General features: G+C 33.7%; 1 protein-coding gene across 1 annotated transcript in view; it reads left to right on the top strand.

Annotated features, from left to right (window-relative positions):
* Positions 1 to 219: 219 nt before the first annotated feature.
* LOC129232411 (serine/threonine-protein phosphatase 6 regulatory ankyrin repeat subunit B-like) overlaps positions 220 to 21,811 on the top strand; it is a 63,266-nt gene continuing 41,674 nt past the window's right edge. The window contains exons 1-2 of the mRNA XM_054866556.1: positions 220 to 313; positions 5,358 to 5,439. Coding sequence (XP_054722531.1) covers positions 5,431 to 5,439 — 9 coding nt within the window. The 5' untranslated portion in view covers positions 220 to 313; positions 5,358 to 5,430. The remainder of the gene's footprint in view (positions 314 to 5,357; positions 5,440 to 21,811) is intronic.

The following is a 21,811-nucleotide window of genomic DNA, read 5'->3' as shown; positions in this document are numbered from 1 at the left end:
CGAAAGCGGGAATCGTGTAAATCGGCACAAAGAGATGCTTTGACAGCCGAGTAAACCAGTATGTTTAGTTGTCAGCAGCGCTTAGAGTTTGTCCACCAGTATGACGTCACTTAACACCCTATCCTTGCCGACTACCATGTGTCGTAATTATTGAAGAGGAAAAGCACTCTGTGCAAATATCCTCTCTCTTCTCTTCGACTGCCCCGCCTAATGTAATATAATGTAGTTTGCTTTTTGAGCGTGCGGGCATCCATTTTTTTCTGTTTTGAAGTGTTTTGTCTCTCGAAAGAAAGAACGAATTCAGAGCTCCAAAGTAAGTGTTTCAATCAATTCTTTTTTCAAAGAAGTGGAAAATTTATTTTCTGATTCGTTCGTATCCCATGAAGTTAGAATTGTTTCTACTTTTCACAAAAGTTGACTTCTATTTTTTCCGCCCCGTTCACTTGGGAGAATCAAAACAATCGTCGCTCTTTTCATTATTAACTTTCTCTTTTTTATTGTTGGTAAATGTGTGACTTTAAGGTTGTATCATTAGTTTTTTTTTTTTTTTTTTTGTTGCTGTGGATCGGAAAAGGATATAAATGGCTCGACTGTATCCAGACTGGATATAACTGAAACAACATTAAACGCGTGAAGCGGTTATTGATTTTCTTATGAAATAAGTACAAAAACGAAAAGCCAAAAATATTCTTCCAACCTCTGCGGAATCATTTGAAAGAATTTGTGATGCAACAAATATTCGGCCCTGTCAGAATACCTAGAGTGCAAAAAATACATTTACTTCCATGCATTGAAACGTATATCATGCTTGATGGGTCTTTTAGTACATTGACCTTTTTAAGGGTTTTCTTTAATGATTGGCTACAGAAAATGTCTACTGCAAATCTTTGACCATTCATTGACTCACACAATGAATTAATACAAAATTTCCGTACGAGTCCGAAAAAAACAAATTACTTTGTACATATTTGGAAGGTTAAGACTTATTTTATTTTTGAGGCTAATTTTTGATACAAAAACAAAAGGAATCATAAGTAGATAAAATACAAGCATAAATCATACATGGGGCAAAGGTTTTTTTTTTTCTCTCAGCACAAAATGAGTATAAAATTGAATAGTATGACAAAAATGAGGGGTGGGGATGGGGAGTTACCAATCTTTTCATTTTCTTGTTAAATATGACAACTTAGAATCAAAAAATAATCATTAAAATAGTATGATTTCCTACATAGTTTTCAACAATATGTAAGGTTTACAGTTTGTGAAGATCGTGCTGCAAATTTTTAGTTCTGTACAAACACCGATGATGATGGAGAAAAGAAAAAAAATATTCAGAATTTTTAGCAGATAGGTCTTTTTTTTCCCATCACATAAAGTCTCCAGATTTTTGAAAATAAGTCATCAGTACATTTGGTACACAATTAGAGAGCTCCAGGTTCCGAAAGACACTTTCTGGTCAATCGAGATAGGATGTGACATTTTGTTTGCATCCATGAAAAGACGACTCGAGGCAGGCGGAAGCAAAGGGGTGTAAATGACAAAATTACAAATGTGGAGATAACCAGTACAAATGGTGGGGGATCCTCTCCTCTGTCTTTGGGCAAGAGATACAGTCGACTCCCGCTACAACGCGATTCGACTTACGCGAAATGGCTATAACGCGATTTTTTCCCAGTAAAGAATTTTAGGCCTAACTCGAATTAATCGCCAGCAACACCAAAATTTTCGGAAGTTGAATCGCTGTGCGTAAGTATCGAATTTGTGTTATGGCTACTAAAATATTCCCCCCCCCCCTCAAAGGAACCTTCATCCCTTTAGCATCACTGACACTGGAAGTTCTCACAGCGTACTAGTCTGAACATCGTTTTCTTAGTGCATACAATTAACTCTACTCCTCATTTTCCATTTATTTATTTTTTTTTCATTCTAAATGCGAAAGTTGATGAAATGTAATGACACCTATATATATATACATATATATTTATATATATATATATATAGGACCGCTGTTTATATAAAGTAAGGTAACACGACAATTGGATATGAGTGACTCTTCCATGCGCACAATTAAAAGTCAAGAAAAGGATATCCGTAAAAGTTAACCGGTTCGCCGAGTAGTGTCTGAGCAAAAGGCAAAAAGGATGAAACTGGAAGCTGATCTTGTATTGCAAATTAAAGAAACCTGGAAGAGGGGTGTTGCCGTAGATGGAAATGTTATAAAAGAATGAGCGATGCAACTGTATTTAAAATATGTATTCGAATAACGGTTTGATCACGCAGCATAAATCGTCATCTTAGTTATTTAAATTACACATATCATTACTGGATCTGCTGTGCAGTCATGGTTGCCACACTTCCGTCTTTTCAAAAATTTCGGTCATCGGATTTTTTTTTCCATGTTCAAAATGATTTTTATAGATGAAACAAATCTTTACTTTTGAATCTCCCATTCTCAAAAAAGGTCTTATTCTTCTGAGGACAAAAAACAAAAAACTGGCCCATCTGCTAAAGTTAGAAAGATAAGCTGTTTTTTTCGCCCAAAAAAATAATTAAATAAGTCACTCAATCTGTTGATTTCAACCATTCTTATCTTAATCTGGAAAATTTTATTAAAGTTTTTATCACAATGCATCTTATAGCCAAGAATCTCATACCTGAATTTTTTTTAATTACTATTTTTTTGTATGAAATATGAACTATTTATGTAACATGAACTATAAAATCTGAAGCTTTTTTCTGCAGTAGCAAATAGTAAGTTTTTTTATTGTACTTTATTATTAAGTTCTTTTTCTGCTTTTACCTCCTAAAAATCTTGGACAATGATATGTTATTTTTTTGTTTGGGTTTTAATTTTTACTTAATCTTACAATTTGGTTTTACTATACAGTTACAGCATCAAAAATTAGCATTATATATGTCTAAAACATCAAACAAACTAAGCGCTAACATTTCGGTGTTGCGAAATGGAGCCATGCGCTTTTCAGTCCCGGCCAATTTTTAGAGTGGCGCCCATGTGTACAGTATACAATAGAGTGCATTATTTTATTAGTATACTGTACGTGGGTGCTAGTTTATTTTATGTCCCTCTTTCCCACCGATCATTGATTTTGCATCGTAACAGTATTTTATGTCGAACGAAACAGCTTAAAAAAATACAAATAAAAATTGCGTTCTTGATGTTAGAAATGGTAACGTATAGTTACAGAATGGTTAAAAACAGTTTGAGGCGGAGTTTACGAGTGTCTAAAATAACTGGGTAGTTTATAAAAGTTTTACGCATACCTTTTTCCACAATGCGAAATTTCGACCTACGCGAGGGGTCTCGGAACGCATCCCTCGCGTAAGTCGGGACTCGACTGTAGTACTAACAGCCCTGTATCCGCTGCCGTACAGTACAATTTGGAAATTTCTTTTGATGGAAGCCCACCGAGGACCTGAACTTTAAACAGTCCACTCGCATCCCTCTGCTGCCTTACGTTGCTCTTTGAAGTGCGTAACGCTTTTGAGCCGATGTTTCTGCGGAGGCTTCACTTTGTGAGATAAATAAATACCTTGGTGCTGAAAAGTAAAGTGAGAAATAACGACGTCAAAAGACCACAAATTGCAGGTTGCTGCAGACACGCAGGGGGGGGGGGGGGGTGCAAGTTGCGCCATCTAAATTGTTGTGTGGGGGGGGATTTTTTTAAATTGTTTTATTTATTTATTAATTTATTTTTTGTTTAAATTGATTTATTGATTTATTTTCAATTTAAAATTATTTGATTTTATTTCAGTTCATTTTCTTTGTATTTTATTTTATTTTACTTCAGTTTATTCTATTTGTATTTAATTTTCTTTGTTTATTTAGTTTGTGTGTGTGTGTGTGTCATTGGCGTAGCACAGAACTTTTTGAATAAAATATCAATAATAACAATAATTTAAAACAAATAAATAATATTTGAAAAAAAAATATTTTTTAAAAAATAAAAAAAATATTTAAAAAAAGAGAGCTAAAAATAAAAGAGGGGGGAGATTTTTAAGGGGGTTTTGCGCCATTGAACTCAGGGGGGATGGGCACCTTTGCAGACACCTGTTTTGGTGTTATGAGGACCGCCTTTTTCAGTGCAAGGAGTAGATGTCTTTTCATCCATAAACTCATTACTTTTTGCGTTGAAAGAGGTGTCCCTCGTAACGCCGAAACACGTGTCTGCAGCAATTTGCAATTTGACGTTGTTATTTCTTACTTTGCTTCACTTTGTGTTTGACTTGCAACTTTGTAAATATGTTTCTACGGAGAATTTTGGGTTCGAAACAACGTACCAATCATGCTGGAAATAATGTGTTCAGACTCTTCTGCCAGATTTGTGTCACTATTTTTAATGGGGTTATTAATTTTTATTTTAGTTCTGTGTTGACGAAGACTCGAACTTCGTTGAAGGAAACTATTTAAACCTATTTGAAACTGTTGCGGTGTAATATAGTGTTCGTGCTCTAGAACTGACAAACATCGCTTCTCAAAATTTTGTTCGCGAGTACCTTTCGTGGTAATTATTCAAATAATATGGGTTTAATGGGTTACCCAATAAATTGGGTTTTTCTAGGTACAAATCATATTCTTTCTATTGGAATAGCAGTAGAAATTGAATTTGCTTATTGAGAAATTTGTTTGTTACTGTTAATTTCAATACACGCATATAGGATAGAAGTTGTGTGATGTAGTATTGTGATCGTGCTAAATAACTTCCGTTTAATTTATCTTCTTTTCTTATTTATTTCAGTAGCTTCATGAAAAAATGCCTCTTAAGAGAAGAGAAATTCCTTTTTTTTTTCTCGAAGAAATATGATTGTTAAGAACTGTGTTTGAGCAGATACACTACCTGATAAAAAAAATGTAAAATTCGAAGAAAATACAGGCTCGTGGGATGTAAAATTAGAGTTTGATTGCATATTCTGGATTTCAGTAGTTTTTTGGCCAAATACTTTTAATGTTTGAAATAATGTTATACTTTTTTATTAAAAACATGCTGAAAATCATTTTTCAAACCTTTAATTATGTACATTGAACTGTTAATGAAATGAATTTTCAGACAAAAAGGAGGAAGCCATTTGGAAAGTATCGTGGCCAAATGTTTGGTATTCTGTATTCGGCCAAAGCACTAATCGCATCACTAGTGAGAACAAATAATTAAGGCAAGGCTGGGGGGGGGGGGGATTGAGTTTTTGGTGTTTATGTTAATAAATGATTTAAATCCCTTGTTTTTAAGTCTTAAGTCTCTTTAATGCTTCGGTATTAAAATGTTTGATTTGCGAGGAATTCATTTGTGAATTGCTGAGAAATATGTTTAAATTTATAATGTATCATTTGTTTTTGATTTCAGGATATCCTCAAAAGGAAAAAGAAAGAAATCGAGTATTTTCACGAGTGTCAAGAAAAGAAAAACTGAATTCGAAATGAACTCGGTAAGTGAGTCTTTGTGTGTTTTGTTATTACTCTCCTAGTGATGTAAAATACCCTGGTATTTCCTTTTAGGGGTAAATACCCAAAATGGGTATTTACCCGGTATTTATTTCAAAAATTTATATTCAACTAAAATACTTTTTTGTATGTATTCCACTATATATAACCAACCATATACAAAACAATAAATTTTAGCCCAAAAATTGTATTTTGATCACATATTTAAAGAATTATTGTGTGAAACAACTTAGCAATCTAATATGATATTCACATTAAAAGTGCTGGATATGCTTAATCAATGTTGATATCCAAATTTCAGATATAAAAAGCCATTCTGCAAGCTTAACTGGTTACAAAAAAAAAGCAAACATCAATTTTTTAAGGTCCCAGTAGTATGTCCCTGCATGACAACAAAACGTAAAGTAATGTCGCTCAATTTATTATTACTATTTATTTACCTATATCTTAATTTGCAGAAATTTCCTCCAAACTTAGTTCAAGAGTTATACAGTAGATACAATAAGTTACATTTATAACTTAAAAATTGAAGATGATGATTTATGCTGTGCAATCTGGTCGTCATTCTAATATATTTTTAAATACAGTAGCTTCGCTTTTACTTTTATAACAATTACATCTATGGTAACACCCCTCTTTCAGGGTCTCTATAATCTACAATACAAGAACAGATTCCAATTTCAAAATGTTTGTATTTTGCTTAAACACTACTGTGCGAGCTGCATATTAAAACTAAGGTCTGGACTTGTACGGATTGCCTTCTCTTGACTTTTAATTGTGGGTTTCATGTCAAATCAACCAATCACTCAAAATGACCATCTCAGATTTTCATGAAACTTTCAGGGATTATACTGTTTGACATTCTAAATTCAGATCTACTTTTTTAAAAAAATCTATCTTTTTTGGTTAATGAGTTATTAATTTTTTAAATGTGTAAAAACTCACGTTTTTTTACTCATCTGTTGTGCTTAAAAATGCTACAATTTTAGTGCTATGGGGTCAATACAGTTGGTTAACAGCTCATTTTAAAGAGAATTGCATGAGCTTTAATTTGACATGCAACTTGCATATTTCTCTTAAATTTTTAATTTTTTTTAAAATTTAAAATTTAAATTTTTTTAAAGTTAGTGTCCTTTAAAAATTTTGAAAAAAATATATGTTTTTTAATTTGTTTTAATAAATGCATCCTAAAAATTTCAGAGTGGGGACATGATGGGATCAGCACTAAACAGCAACTTTGGAAGCAAATTTATCGAAACTTTGTAATGACGCATTAAACCTTTGTCCCAATCATTATCATTCCGACTGTTTGACAAATGTGAATAGTTTAGTTTTTGGTATTTTCTCAATGACTGGGGGGGGATGAGTGCTTCGATGGGGGTAGTGGCACTCACATAAAAGTTTTGCTAATGTCCATTTCCAAATTTTGACAAGTCAAAGAGTAACTCTCGGAACTGATGTGATATACCCCACCCTTGGCGACTTTTTCCTCTTGGCGCCAAGAAAGCGTCGCCAAGGAAACGATGTATGACGACATATGTCATACATCGTTTTTAGCGATGCTTTTTTTAGCACCAACAGAAAAAAATCAGATAAAAAAACATGATCAAAGCACTTCAGAACACAATATATATCAAAACAACATAAAACCACAACAAAAAACATCGCGAATATACGCTTCAAAAATATCAGAAACTAGGAAGGTTTTGTACACAAAGAACAATTACCAGAAAGTATTTAAAATGCTTAAATTAACAAATTACTATAACAGCTCACCAATGAAATATGTACCAATAGAAATAAAAGCTATTTCCGAACATGCATTTCATCGAACAAAAACTTTTCTGATACTCTGCTAAAAAAGAGCAAAGCGATTCAAATCGCGATGTTTAAAGCGTAAAACATCCCCAAAATCCATAACTATTTCAGCCAAAAAAGCGCTTAGTTACTTAAATTTCGATGTATGAAAAGTAGAAATGTCTCAACAAAACATCCTAAACATAAACAATACAAAAATACCATACATTTATTTTCTGTACAGACTTGCTCTCAAAATACCTATTATATTTTACATAACATAACACCTTTATATTTTTATAAAATGCTGGAGTCAACTTATTTTCAGAAATTCAGTACCTAAAGGAGGCAGGTTAATAGAATATGTCTAAATAATTCGTGGCATCGATAAGAATTAATGTTTTGAACAAAATAACCGTACTATTTTCGTAAAATTAATTTACATACAGTAAAAATAAAGTTAAAAACTACAAGAACCCCTCAAGGGTTTGTAAAAAACAAAGAATTTCGGAAGTGAGAGTTTTTTTTTTTTTTTTTTTTAATTCTAAAATAAAGAACTTACCTTTTTATATGGTATAAATCCTCACACTCAGTCCAAAACAAAACATCATATGACAATGGCACGTTACAGATACACATCACGTTGGAGTTAACTTTTAATTAACGTTCAAGTTTGAAGAAACTGGCATTTTCTAAAGTTTTTACTTTAAAACAACTACTGAATTTAAACTAACACAAAGCAAGCTTTCCTGTAAGGTATATTGCATGAAGCAAAACGTATCTCTCCTGCGTAAAACCGAGTAAACAACCCAAGTAAACAGGTTTGAACAAGATTGCCTTCGCATTGGCAAACACAGGTTAGTTTCACCAGGGATGCCATGCTTAAAAAATTATCGCCTCATTGGCGAGAAAAATATTTCAATTTTGTGCAAAAAATCGGATGTCGCCAAATGGGGGGGGGGGGGGTATATCACATCTGTACCTAATTCTCTTCATGTAACAAGGTCATGAAAATTTTTATGAAGTCATGAAAAATTCTTTGAAAGGTCATGGAATTTTTTTATGATCCAAATAGAGTATTAACAGTGAAAAGCAAAGCAAAGAGCGAAAATTGAAAGTTGTTTTAAAAGCCTTGTTTTTATCAATTATAAATAAATTTTATTCCTTAAAATACAAGATAGCAATAGTTAAAATTTTCAAAATCACGTAGGTTTTCCGGTCATTTTCCAGCAATGAAAATCACGCGAATGTACGCTGACGACTGTCTGTTATGATTCATCGTTCATATTGCTGCATTAATAAAGCTATTTTTGTTCACAAAAAAAAAAAAAAAAAAATAAAAAAATTAATTTGAATTTTTGGCATCTTGAATTCAAATTATGTTTTTCGCAATCACGAGCGTGTGTGTTTGTGTACGCGCATGTGTGTGGGTGCGTAAATGTATGTATGCATGTGTGTGAGTAAGTGTTGTGTACGTGCGTGTGCGTGTAGGTGTTCGTGTGTGTGTAGGTGTTCGTGTGTGTAGGACATGGATTGGCGCCAAATTTAACACACCTGTTTACATATATGTTCACATTCATTCCAAATTTCATCCAGAACGTAGCATTACTTCTGGTGATATGGCACTCTCAATGAAAAAGAAAGAACGTTTGATTGCACCGCCCCTTCATTATTTCTTGAGATATAGCAGTCACAAGTGACGACAGAAACCATTCTATAGCTCAGCCTCCGTTTGAGCTATCAACACCAAAATTGAATCAGCGCCTGTACTTGTTAGGGGCAACATATGAACTAAATTTTATTTGATTCCACCTGTTACTTCTTGGGCAATAGCAGGTGCAGGGATGGGTCATTCGTGAACGAACGGGTCAAAAAGAACCAATCCTTAAGATGATCCTTTTGAGCGGTGAGTAGTTTGGCACATTATATTGGTGCACTTGTGATGAAATCTCCCCTCTTTTTTTTGGTAATTGCTAGAGACGTACCGAGTAGCACTTTGGCCGAGTAGTGAGTTCCAATTCTGTTTTAAGAAGAACCACGACACAACCGTGACAAATTTTGAACTCATTCAATAGTAGTATGGACCTCCATGTCCTAATGTTAGTTTTTAAAAGAAAATTCCAGCTGAAATTTAATAACGCATTATTGAAAAGATTTTGTTTGTGTCAATAACACTAGTCAACAAGGTTTCTGTTCCTCATCAAGTAAGTGGTGACTTTTATATTTTTAGGGGGTGCTGAAGAAGAATATGACAGTAAAAATATTCCGTCACCCAAGGATTTTTGAAACATCCAAAATCTTTAAAATCTCGATTTAATGACATTTATTCAACACATGTACACTATTTTTGTCATTTACCACTTTATAAACAATAGCAAAAATACCCGGCGTTGCCTGGGTCAGTAATAATTATTAGAAAAAATCGTTACTTGCTTTTGTTTTCTGCTTTAAGTGAAAGAATTTAAAACACATCTTTTTGACATGATTAAAAATCGAGTTTCTTCCTTACCCATTACACTAAAATAGCAATAAGTATAAAGAACAAAGTAGTATTGATTTAGAAACGAAAGCACTATATTTAAGCATATACAAATTTAAAAAACATGAAATTAATCTTCTCATATTTAAAAAGATTAATCTGTTGATACTTTTTTTTAACATGGAGTCTAAAACCTTCTCTGTATGGCTAATGAAGTACGAAGTGATTAAAAAAAGTAGCTACGCTCGTAATCCCCTTATACTTGCTTTAGTTATTTCGGGAAATTTCAATCATTATGGCTCTTGGTGCGATTTTACCGAATTTGCGAAAGTCGTTTCGGGGTACCTTCGATGATGCTCCCCCATTCTTTCCTTACTTTGTAAAACGATATGATATTAATTTTCGTTACAGAGATATCGTCACCAGATGCTAAGATATTTTTGGTCACCATAAAATGGCGGTAAACAGTTTCATCCGAAATGTTACCAAAATAAGTAATAAAATTCGGTGATTGTTTAAAATTGTGCAAAAAGGAAAATTAATGGAAGTTTTTGTGCTGTTTATGGATTTGCCTAATTTAGTTGCTGGATTATTTAACACAGTAAAAAAAGTCTTTTGAAAATTCTTTGATTGGCGATATTTTGTTTACATGGTGAAAGCTGAGAAACATTATGACGTAGTCTTCGGCTTCAAAAACAGCGACGTTGAAAAAACTGCCAAATGCATCAGCTACGGAAATCTTTCTGCAAAAATTTTGGCGATCTGCTGGTTGTTTGGATAATGAGTAAGTGTTCAATCAGCATAAATAATAATAAAAACCATTAATTACATTAAAGTTCCGTTTAAATGGAAAATCATCAGTCAAATCATGTATTATTTGCCAATTTTGTGCAAAAATCTTACTTCAAGATTTGACTTGAGAAAAGCCTTGAACAATCACGAAAAGCAAAGAAAGTCAACAATACAACAATTGTCGCTATCGACAGGGAGTTGAGATGATACACTAAATACTGTAGTGAGTTGAGGAAAGCCTTCGAACATGGATCTAAAAAGCTCATAACTCGTTTTTTATTCTACTTAGAAATTTCGAACAGGTGCCATCTTCAGCAGAAAAATCAGAGCTTTCGATGGACATATAATGTAAATATGTGCAAGTATTTTTTCATCCCAATATTAGAGAATTTATACAAAAATTGTGTTTTATTGCCCCCCTAAGGGGGTTTTGCCCCCCATAACGGGACGAAAACTACCCTATGTGTTATTCTGATGCATAAGCTATATTATTGTAAAGTTTCATCAAAATCCGTTCAGTAGTTTTTGCGTGAAAGAGTAACAAACATCCATACATCCATCCATACATCCATACAGACAAACTTTTGCATATATAATATTAGTAAGATTGCAAAGCTTAGAACTAGTATAAATACACGTTGTCTAAGAAGTTGTAGAAGAATGGAAGAGATTTTCGATGAAAAAAATAATGATACTTGTAAAAGAAATTCCTAAATTTCATACTTCATGTAGCTGTAAATGCCTTAACTGTGGATGCTTTATCATTGGCGCTAGCACATAAACTTAAATAAGATATAATATTCTAATAAGATTCCAACAGTAATCCCGAGCATACTAAGAGTAAACCGGCCGTGATATCCCGCTTAAATCGCAGAAATATCCTGGTGGAAGCACTTCCCACACTCGTCGCTCACAGCTGTCGTACTTTCGGGAAAACAAATTTCAGTGACACTGAACGTCCTAATGTTTTGTAACTTTTTAACAAGTTCAATTTTCAAAGGGCTCGGTTGTAAATAGTGGTAACTAGCATTTTTAACAAAGAAAGATATGGCTTGTGAAAAGTTCGAGAAATTACTGTAGCTAGCATTTTAATTTTAAAAAGAAAGTGCGTGCATAAATAAAGTGCTGTGTGTTTCAGGAATATTTGATTAAATTTTTGCTAGTGAAATTTTTTTTTCCACATATAATCCACATATTAAAAAAAAAAAGTTGTTTAGATACCATTATGTTTACTTCAAAAAATTCTTTCATTGAGCAAAACACATAACAATGAAACTTTAAACTAAACAACATTAAGTAATGTTTAATTAGAATGTAGATTTGTATAAAACGGGTGATATACAGAAGGAATCTAAATTAAGCAAGAGAGGACGTGTCCAGGTTTTTCCCGATCAATCGGCAGCGTGGAACTGAACTTCTTTCCCAAATCTTGAACGAGAAGTTCTTTGAGGTTCATTGTCCTTCCTCTTTTATTTCCACATCTCTATTTTACGGAGGTCTCCTGAAGAAAACCGCATCTCCCCCCCTCCCCCCGATGTTCCTTATACCCATTTATTCAGATGCTTTTGGTTGCTGAAAATGTTGTCTTAAACTGGACACCTGCAAAAAAAAATCATTCTGCTTCATTCTGTAAACAACGAATGGTGTTTTCTTTTGAACATATCTGAGGACATTTTCTCATTCATCGGGAGTATAGATACCAGGGCTGCGGAGTCGGAAGGAAAATGGCCGACTCCAATTCCTGGATTTTGAAACGCCCGACTCCAGATTTTTTTAAAAAAAATTTTTAATTGTATTTTTTCAAGAAGGGGGAAAACCTCTAAACAGAGGTTGAAATATTAATCCCTTTTGTTGGTCGCTGGTAGTGGACTGTAAAACTTATTTTGAGAAATAGCTGAGGCTAACACAATTGTAGTTTTGCTTGGTTTTATTAAAGAACAATTATATTGTGTACATCATGCCGCCGCAGTCTTACTGTTTCTGCTGTTCGTCCCAGAGACCGCAGTATAAAACTGCAATCCCAGAGGCGTTGCCACAGGAAAAGTATAAATATATAAATTTGCATATGCACAGTAAAATACATACTCCCGGCGTTGAAATTGATAGATTTCAAAAATATTAATCAATAAAATTATCAGTAAAATACCATAAAATGCACAGAAGTAAATTGAACAGATATAAAACTCAATTACAATTAAAACATGTAAACATTAAAATAGATATAGTTAATTAAAATCATCCACTTTACACTGGAACAGGTAAAATTGCTAACTTAGTTATGGGACGTTTGAATGTACCACCCTCAGTCTTTACCAAACAGACTCGAATGCATTTATCCCGGCCTTCGAAAACCTTTATTACACGTCCTAAGCTCCACGAATTTACAGGCATATTATCTTCTTTTATCAAAACCACTGCCCCAATGGCAATGTTTTCCTTCAAAAAACACCATTTTGACCTTTGTTGTAAATGGCATAAATAGTCTCTCGACCAATTTTTCCATACTTGCTGAATTATTTTTGTTGTTTGCAGCCATCGTTTTAATCTGCTATCAGACAAATCTAACAACTCTGGCTCTACCACTGTGAGCATTGTTCTGCCAATTAAAAAATGTGCCGGAGTCAAAACCTCTATTTCTTCTGCATCACTCGGAAGTGGCATTAAAGGCCTCGAATTTAAAATCCCTTCGATTTGATTTGAGATTGTTAAAAATTCTTCGTAAGTAAAAATCAATTTGCCCATTGCGCGTTTTAAATGAAATTTAAATGATTTGACACCACTTTCCCAAATGCCTCCAAAATGAGGAGATTTGGGTGGGATAAACCTCCATTTTATTCTTTCAATAGAAAGAAATTTTGATAAAATCTCATCTGGTTGACTCACTAACTTATGCAAGCGGTCGAGCTCTTTGTGAGCACCGATATATGTTTTTGCGTTATCACTGAATAAAACAGCACATTTTCCACAGCGGGATATAAACCTTTTCAATGATGCAATAAATGAATCAGACGTCAAATCCGACACAATTTCAAAATGATCAGCACGGGTTGATAAACATACAAATATTGCAATAAAGATTTTTTGTAATGCTCCTTTACGTTGATTTTTATTTTTAATATAAAATGGACCTGCGAAGTCAGTGCCAGTATTCAAAAAGGGAAATGTTTGTTGGCAGCGTTCAGGTGGAAGGTCTCCCATTTTCTGTTCTAAAAATCGTGGTTTGTATTTTGAACAAATCACACACTCATGTACAATTTTCCGGGCGAGATCTCTTCCATGAATTATCCAAAATTTTAATCTAGATGCATGCAATAGTGCTTGCGCACCAAGATGGCAATTTTTTAGATGTAAATCTAATAAAATGAGTTTTGATAATTTATGATTTTTAGGCAATGCTATTGGATGCTTTGCATCAAAGGGTAATTGAGAATTTGACAAACGACCTCCAACTCTTATGACATTTGAATTTTTATCGAAAAAAGGTAACAAAAATTTTAATTTTCTTGACAATTTTACTGGTTTTTCCGAACTGAAAGTCATCACTAAGACCTTCCTGTTGAACAAACGATGAAAGTTTTAACTCACTGGCAGTGACCTCATCAGCTGTTAGAGGTCCAATCTTCCTTACTTTATTCTGGCAGTTGTAAATGAACCTAAGAATATAACTAAATACATTAATTAATTTTTGATAGTTATTACTCAAATTCAGGAAATTTACCAACAAATCATTTTCTGTAGCAGTTAAGACAGTCTCATGAGTATCCTTCACTTCACTGTAATATAAAACTTGATTAAGATCGTTTAGTTCAAATGAATGTCCATGTGATTGAGGTTGTTTTAAAATTTCTGGTCCTTCCCACCACTGTTTATTTGTCAAGAGAACATCTGCATCTTGTCCACGAGAGATAATATCCGCTATATTATCTTTAGAAGAGGTATGTCGCCACTGGTAATTTTGATTCATCGTTTGAATTACCTTTACTCTATTGGAAACGAACGGCTTTAACTTCTCCGCTGGGGTTTTAATCCAGGCAAGAACAATGGTCGAGTCACTATACAAATAAATATTATCTATTGGCAACTGCAATATGGGTATAATCTTGGATGTAAGTCGCGCTAAAAGCAGAGCTGATGACAACTCCAAACGAGGTATTGTTAAGGTTTTTAGAGGAGATACCTTTGATTTACTACACAAGAGACTCGTTTTTATGTATCCAAACGCATCTGTCGATTTCAAGTAGATAACTGCCCCAAAAGCTTGTTTTGAAGCATCAGCAAATCCATGTAGCTGAATAGTAATTGCTTTAGGAAGAAGACTGTGCCTGGGAATTTGCACTTGATTTATAACTGGATGTTGTTTCAAAAAACTCCACCACTCCTTAGGGGGATAAGGATCCGACCAGTTGAGTAACAACACCCAAAGTCTCTGATGGAACATTTTATCCTTCGAAATGAATGGTTGTATTGGACCATGGGGTTCGAAAATTCTAGAAATCGTAAAAGGAACTTCACCTTTCGTGTAATTTTCCTTGAGATTCACAGTCACCTTAAATGTAAAATAATCCGAACTTGAACGCAACATTTCCAATGTCTTTCCAGTCATTTCTTGAGGCGTTAACGAATGTTCACAGTTTGTGTGTAGTAAGTCGGGATGGTTAGACATCGATTTATTGAGTTCCATTTCTTCTTTATGCAAAACTTGAATGAGATCAGTCTGTTGGAACTTTGCCTGATCCAAAATTTCCGAACCTGACAGAACGTCATTGACACAAACGTCCCCGCGTGCAACTTCACATGCATCGGGAAAATCTTGATGTCCTTCCTCTATCAAAGTCCCTCGAGTACGAGTGGTAAGAAATGGCGAATATCTCTGTGCGGCATCTCTGGAGCTTTTCAAATTGCTTAATGACCTACTCTTTTCCTCTATTGGAAGTTTTACTATATCTCTATCAGAATCATCGCGTTTAGCCGTTTTACTGAAATATTCCTCGCTATACAACTCTTTAATAGAAACATTCTGATTTACCCCACTATTTTCAGGTTTCTGACCTTGAAGCACACTGACGAGTGACGCTTCTTGTTTGTACGAAAATTCTTTTATCGCGGAAAACGAATTGTTAACATTTACATTTGAAGGTACTGAATTACTGCCATTTTTGTCTTTTTCATAATGTAGCAATGTATTATGCCTTTTAAAGCATACAGAGCATTTGAATGTTGAACGACAATTATACTTGTGTTGCCTTAAGCAATTTCTACACAATTTGTGATTCTTTACAAATTCTAAGCGCTGAGAAATATTTAAATTGTTAAACTGCTTACATTTAAATAAAGAATGTTGTTCATTACACATAAAACAAAGTTTAATGTTTTTATCGGCATTAATAAATAAATTTCTGGGTTTTGACATAGGATTTTGAAACCCTTTTACATTTTTGTTAGAAATACTCGTATTTAATTAATCAAGCACATTAGATCTGTTATCTATAAATTGTAATAATTCATGTAATGACGGAATTTCTTTAGTAGCTACAGATAATTCGTATGCCTTTCTAGAATCTTTGTCTAGCTTTTGAAGAACGATGTTCGTTATTATCGCATTTGAAAGATCATTACATTCTAAATTAAGCGCTTTTAAGCCTCTTAAATTCTTTTTAGCTTTATCAGATAAATTTCTCAATAATTTTGAGTTTTCGAAATTTATTTTTTCTAATCCTAATATTTCCTGAATATAGAGATCCACTATTGTACGTTTATTTTCGTACCTAGCCTCTAATGCACTAAACAAGGATTTAAACGTGTCCTCACTAGTTTCTAAAATTTTTGCTTCACCTTGTAAGGCAGCTTTTAAATAGAATAATTTTTGAGTTTCTGAAATGTTTTCATTAGCAGAAATCATGGATTGAAACTGACCCTTAAAGTTAGCAAATTCTTCAATTCTACCGCTAAATTTAGGTAACGGGATAATAGGCAATTTGGTAGCCAAATCAAACTTTAATGAATTGTTAGCGCTAAAGTCTTCAGTTTTAGACTTATCCGTTTTATCAGTAAACCCAGTAAGAAAATATTTAATGTTTACCTCCAGAGTGTCGCAGATAGAGTCCAATTCCATGAAGACTTCATCACACTCGAATTCTTCTTTTTCATCCAACTTTAACTCACCGTATAACTCGAAGAGCCTTTTCAATTCTTGTTTTAATTCCGAGATATCACGTAATTTACTTTCGCATTCAACTTTAGTCTTCTCACACAATTCTTTATCTTTCTCATCAAATTTAGTTATAATCGTGAGCTTTGCTTTTACGCGTCCCCTTAATCGGTTCAACTCGACTTTATTATATGTTTTAGCCATTTTATTGTCCGGCTGCTGGACCATATGTTGATCGCTGGTAGTGGACTGTAAAACGTATTTTGAGAAATAGCTGAGGCTGACACAATTGTAGTTTTGCTTGGTTTTATTAAAGAACAATTATATTGTGTACATCATGCCGCCGCAGTCTTACAATTTCTGCTGTTCGTCCCAGAGACCGCAGTATAAAACTGCAATCCCAGAGGCGTTGCCACAGGAAAAGTATAAATATATAAATTTGCATATGCACAGTAAAATACACCTTTTTATGACACTTTCGCATTTTTTTTTTTTTTTTGTAAACCTAAGACACGTGCAACGTTAGAATGTCAATTTAAAAATCAAATTTTCCAATAGTTAGGAGTTAAAAAGTGAGATGACTTAAAAATCCCTTTTAAAAAATTTGAAAAGGATTGTCTGTAATTTGCCCCCCTTTAATGTTTAACCAATAGATATTGATCAAATCATGTGCTTTCAATTTTTGAAAGCAGTAACTTGAGAGAAAAAAAGCTTTTTTTCTAAATCCAAGTTATTGAGAGGGGGTGGTTTGCCCCGGGTGACACCCATCTGGTAGATGACACTCAAAGTTAATTTCAAAGTTTATAAAAAATATTAAATATTTTAATTCTGAAAAATTTCGCGAATATATTTTAAATTGTATTTCATCAATGAAATTTCAACGAAAGTAGGGCACATATACGTCAGGAGCTAATTTTACACAAAATGCGGCGGTGATACCAGAGACCCATTTTTGTTTTGGCCAGCTGTCTGGAATGGCTGAACTTCGTAGCTTTGACATTATGTTCTGAAAAAGTCTCCGATTGACAGCTTCCTATTTTTCATCGCCCCCCCCCCTCTCGGCTGCCGATTCGTCCCCCACACGTAAAGATATTCCAGTGAAGGTTTCGAGGAGGTGGATACCGAAGTTGTAACAAAATGTCTCATTTTTGTAGAAACTCGGTCCGGTTGAAAGTTTCGGTGTTGGCGAAGCCTGTTGAAGTTATGTATTCTTTGTTTCATTCATATGGATTAGTACGATAACTTATCAGCCGTACTCTAAGTGCACGTAAAAGATGGTATCTGAATACACACAACATTGCTGCATAGAAATATTAAAATACCTAAAATAATAATCATTCCTACCTTAATGTTAGATCCATCATCACTAGGAACGTATTCCGAGTCTTTATCGGAGTCATCAGAATCACATTCACCATACTTAGCCGAGATTTCACGCCCATTATTACCACCAGAAGTGCCGGTCACGTGTTCGCTATTCGCCATTTTTACCACTTACCGCCATTTACATGGACGTGATGCCACATAGCAGAAATTACTTTGTGTCGCCATTTGTGAGGGAAACATCAAAACTGTATAAGATTTCAGTTTATACGACCACATGTCATTGTTTTCACCGGTCTTGCATAATATAGACGAACGCGCGAACGGCGTTCACAGAAAGTTTTTGGCTCTGCAGAATTTTTTTTTTTTCAAACTGCTAATGTTGATTTAAAAAAAAAATTAAAAGGGAATTTTTAAGAAAATCCCAGTTTAATTCTGTTAAAGCCTTTTAAAGCACATGTGTAAAGAAAATAATGGTTTTGGCAGTTTTCTTCAGTTGATGAAAAATAAGCAAACTATGTTATTGTAAAAAAATAAATAAATAAATGATTTAAAGCACTTTTTTTTCTCTCTTTCATATCTGAATATAAACTTAATTTTTTATTCAAGGGTGAGTTTGGCAAAATAAATATTTGCAGAAAATTTTCCAGTTAGTATTTGTGTTCGTAGAAAGCTTTTCATTTTATCTAAATCTGGTTTTCATCAAATCACTCGATTTTTACAATTTTGTCCGATACCACTTTTTACGCCCGAGCCCTTCCGTTAGGACTTTTATTATATCTTAAGAACTGTGTCACGACATTTTTAAAATCAATCGATGCTGTTTTTCCTAAATCACTTAAACCAGCTTCAAAAATTTGGTCCCTCATAATCTGTGGTTCAATGAAAATACCCTCCTTCATTCTTGCATACATGAGCGACGGGAACTGTTCCTGCTTTTATCCGTTGATTTAGTGAAATTCTTCATCAATCCCAACTTTATGCGTAAAGGTGGAGAATACTTTTTTTCTTTAATCGATCAGAGAAACGTTTTGCATTTTTTTCCCCTCACCTGCAATACATCGTTTGTGCTCTGGCCATTTCTTTTTCGATATAATGTCCATGTATTGCCCTGCTGTTCCACTCACACAGAAAGTATCAGTATATTGCATCATCGAGTTGCAGACCAATGAGAACGGTAATTACTTTTTAAAAAAAACTGCCCACATGCTCCAATTGTGATGTGAGTAGTCCATTTCATGAATCAGTATCTTCATATTTTCGCGGGATACTTTCATTGTGCAAGAATAAGCTACGGGGACCGATGGCCGTGCATTTCCACGCGCCCAAAGAAAGCTTCGACAACCGCGATCTTGCGTGAAACCAGAATGATACGAAGCGCCTAGCTCCATCTGCTCGAGGTCCCGTAGATAAAACTTAATCAGAGTGAATACGGTTTCTACTCTCTTGTTACGTGTTCTATCGCACTAATGAGTTTAAAAAAATGTGTCTGTGGATCAAATGCATATGGAGGAAACATATAGCATGCTTTTAACTGCCATAAGATAGCATAAATAATCCAAAACTTATAAATGAAATTTCTTAAAATTGGAGGGTGATAGAAAACTTTCGCAAACATATTCTTTTTCAGCACCTTGAAATCTACAAGGAAGACCCAAAGAACATTGAGGAACAGAAAATGTATTAAAAAATTTGTTTCAGTGAATAATTTTACAAATAAGTTATTTTTTAAACTAAAAATGAACAAATACATAAAAGGTAGGATTAATCAAGTTGGAGTTAAAACAAATTATATCAATCTATACTTCTAGTGCGCTGAACATAAATAATTTTCAAAAGCAAATGGAACAACAGTAAAAGTACAAATGTGCAGGAGCACTGCAGACATGTGTTTCTGCATTACAAGGAACATTTCGATTACACTTGTTTTGCTAGTAAAGATTTAAAAAAAAAAGGAAATTATAGAAAATTCAGAATTTTATCATCTGGGGAGGAGGCCTCTGTGGTCTCCATTGTGTCACTGTCGATGGAAAGTCTCTTGCCGTCAACAAATGGCTAAAAGTATATTCCCCCCCCCCTGGAAATGTACGTGCATTTAATTAAAGAACAAGATAAATTTCCCCCCTTTTTATTGCCCTCTTTCCTTTGTTGTCCGCTTATTTCTGTTGTAGGTATGAGGTGGTTGGAACTACGTTATCCTTAATCTATCTAGTCGTTAACTCTCACAGTACATTGGTGAGATTCGTACCGGAGCCTTAGGACATGTACTCTCTCTCTCACTCTGTGGGCACTCATGGAGTCATGGTACATCTCATAGAAATCAAAAGTTATCTGGATAAGGATCATTGTATGGAGGGAATCCTCTTCTAAATGACATAACATGGTGGCATTAACGTCTTCTTTTCAAAAGAAATGTATGAAAATTTGGCATATATTACTCCCCCCCCCCCTCTTTATGTCTTTAAACAGGTTTTAGGCCAACAAGACTTTTCGCCAATTAGAAAACTTTTTAAAATCAACGTGGATTTCCCTAAAGGACAGATTTATTTCGTAATCCTTTTAGAACTCTAACATGTGACCCTGTTTGAGTCTCCCTACAAAGGTCTTTACTGTCTTTAGCGATTATCTTTGCAATCAGAGTCAAAAACAAAATATTTTGAGGGTAATTTTTGCCTTTTAATGCATTTTTTTTCTTTAGTTGAAAACTTTATTTACAATAATCACTCATGATAATATTGTACTGTTTTTTTGAAAAATTGTATGAAAGAATGAATTCCAATATTTAATTTACAAGGGTGTCCAGAAGTCATTCTCCAAGTTTTTTCAGCTTGACAGCTTTGTCAAAACTAATTTTAATGAAATTGTAAAAAAAAAAAAAAAAGACTTCCACTCATGATATGGTTTTTTTAAAACTAAAAATCTTTATCTAATCAATAATAAATACGCCTCTGTTTAACGATGCAATCGAAATCCTAAATTGAAACTAATTGGGGGTCCCATTACGTTACCCTTATAATCTGTTTTTAAATTTTAAGTAAAATAAATAACTCTTTGAAAGTTTCTCATGCGTGCTTATTTGACAATTAATATCTTATGTTCAGATTTAGTAATATTATCCATTTTTTCAATTCAAAAAATTAAAAATATTTCAGTTTTTAAAAACCCCAAGTTTTTTTTTTAAACTTAATTTCATTTTTACTTAGTTTCTTTACTTAGTTTTATTATTTTATTTAATTATTCATTTTTGCACATATTACAAAATCGTCTTTTGCATATTAGTCTATGGGCCAAATACCAATTTCTTTCAAGTTCGTTTACCAATCTTGGGGACTAAGAGAACTTGCTTAAAAATCTATTATTATTGGTGAACTCAATAGAAAAATGCAATGTTCCCATGCAGAAACTGTCTCATTGAGTTTTAATTAGTATTTGAAATAGGAACTCTGTTCCATGGCCTGTTAGCGCTTATACAAAAGATGTTGACTCTAGGTTGTGCTATTACGCCAAATATTTGAAATCTAAAAATTTAAGAAACCGTTTTTCAACCACAATTTTACTGTTTTATTCAATTTTTTGTTGCAAAATATATTAATGCGTTTTAAATTATTTTTGTTTAGCAATTTCGTAACAAAAAGGAAATCGAAAATTGTATCAATCCGCAGTGCTGCATGATCTTAATCTCAAGATTTCGTTTATTACACTAGAGCCAGCGCAGATATACATTGTTAAGTACAAAACATTAAAAGGCACTTTACTTCACAAAAAATAGATTAAGAAATCCACGAATAGCTGTAATTGATTTACGAAATCTTAAAAT

The sequence above is a fragment of the Uloborus diversus genome, unplaced genomic scaffold (genome assembly GCF_026930045.1).
Source record: "Uloborus diversus isolate 005 unplaced genomic scaffold, Udiv.v.3.1 scaffold_12, whole genome shotgun sequence".
NCBI classification, from domain to species: Eukaryota; Metazoa; Arthropoda; class Arachnida; order Araneae; family Uloboridae; genus Uloborus; species Uloborus diversus.
Note: the sequence above shows the minus strand (reverse complement) of the source record. Positions and strands in the feature narration are given on the sequence as shown.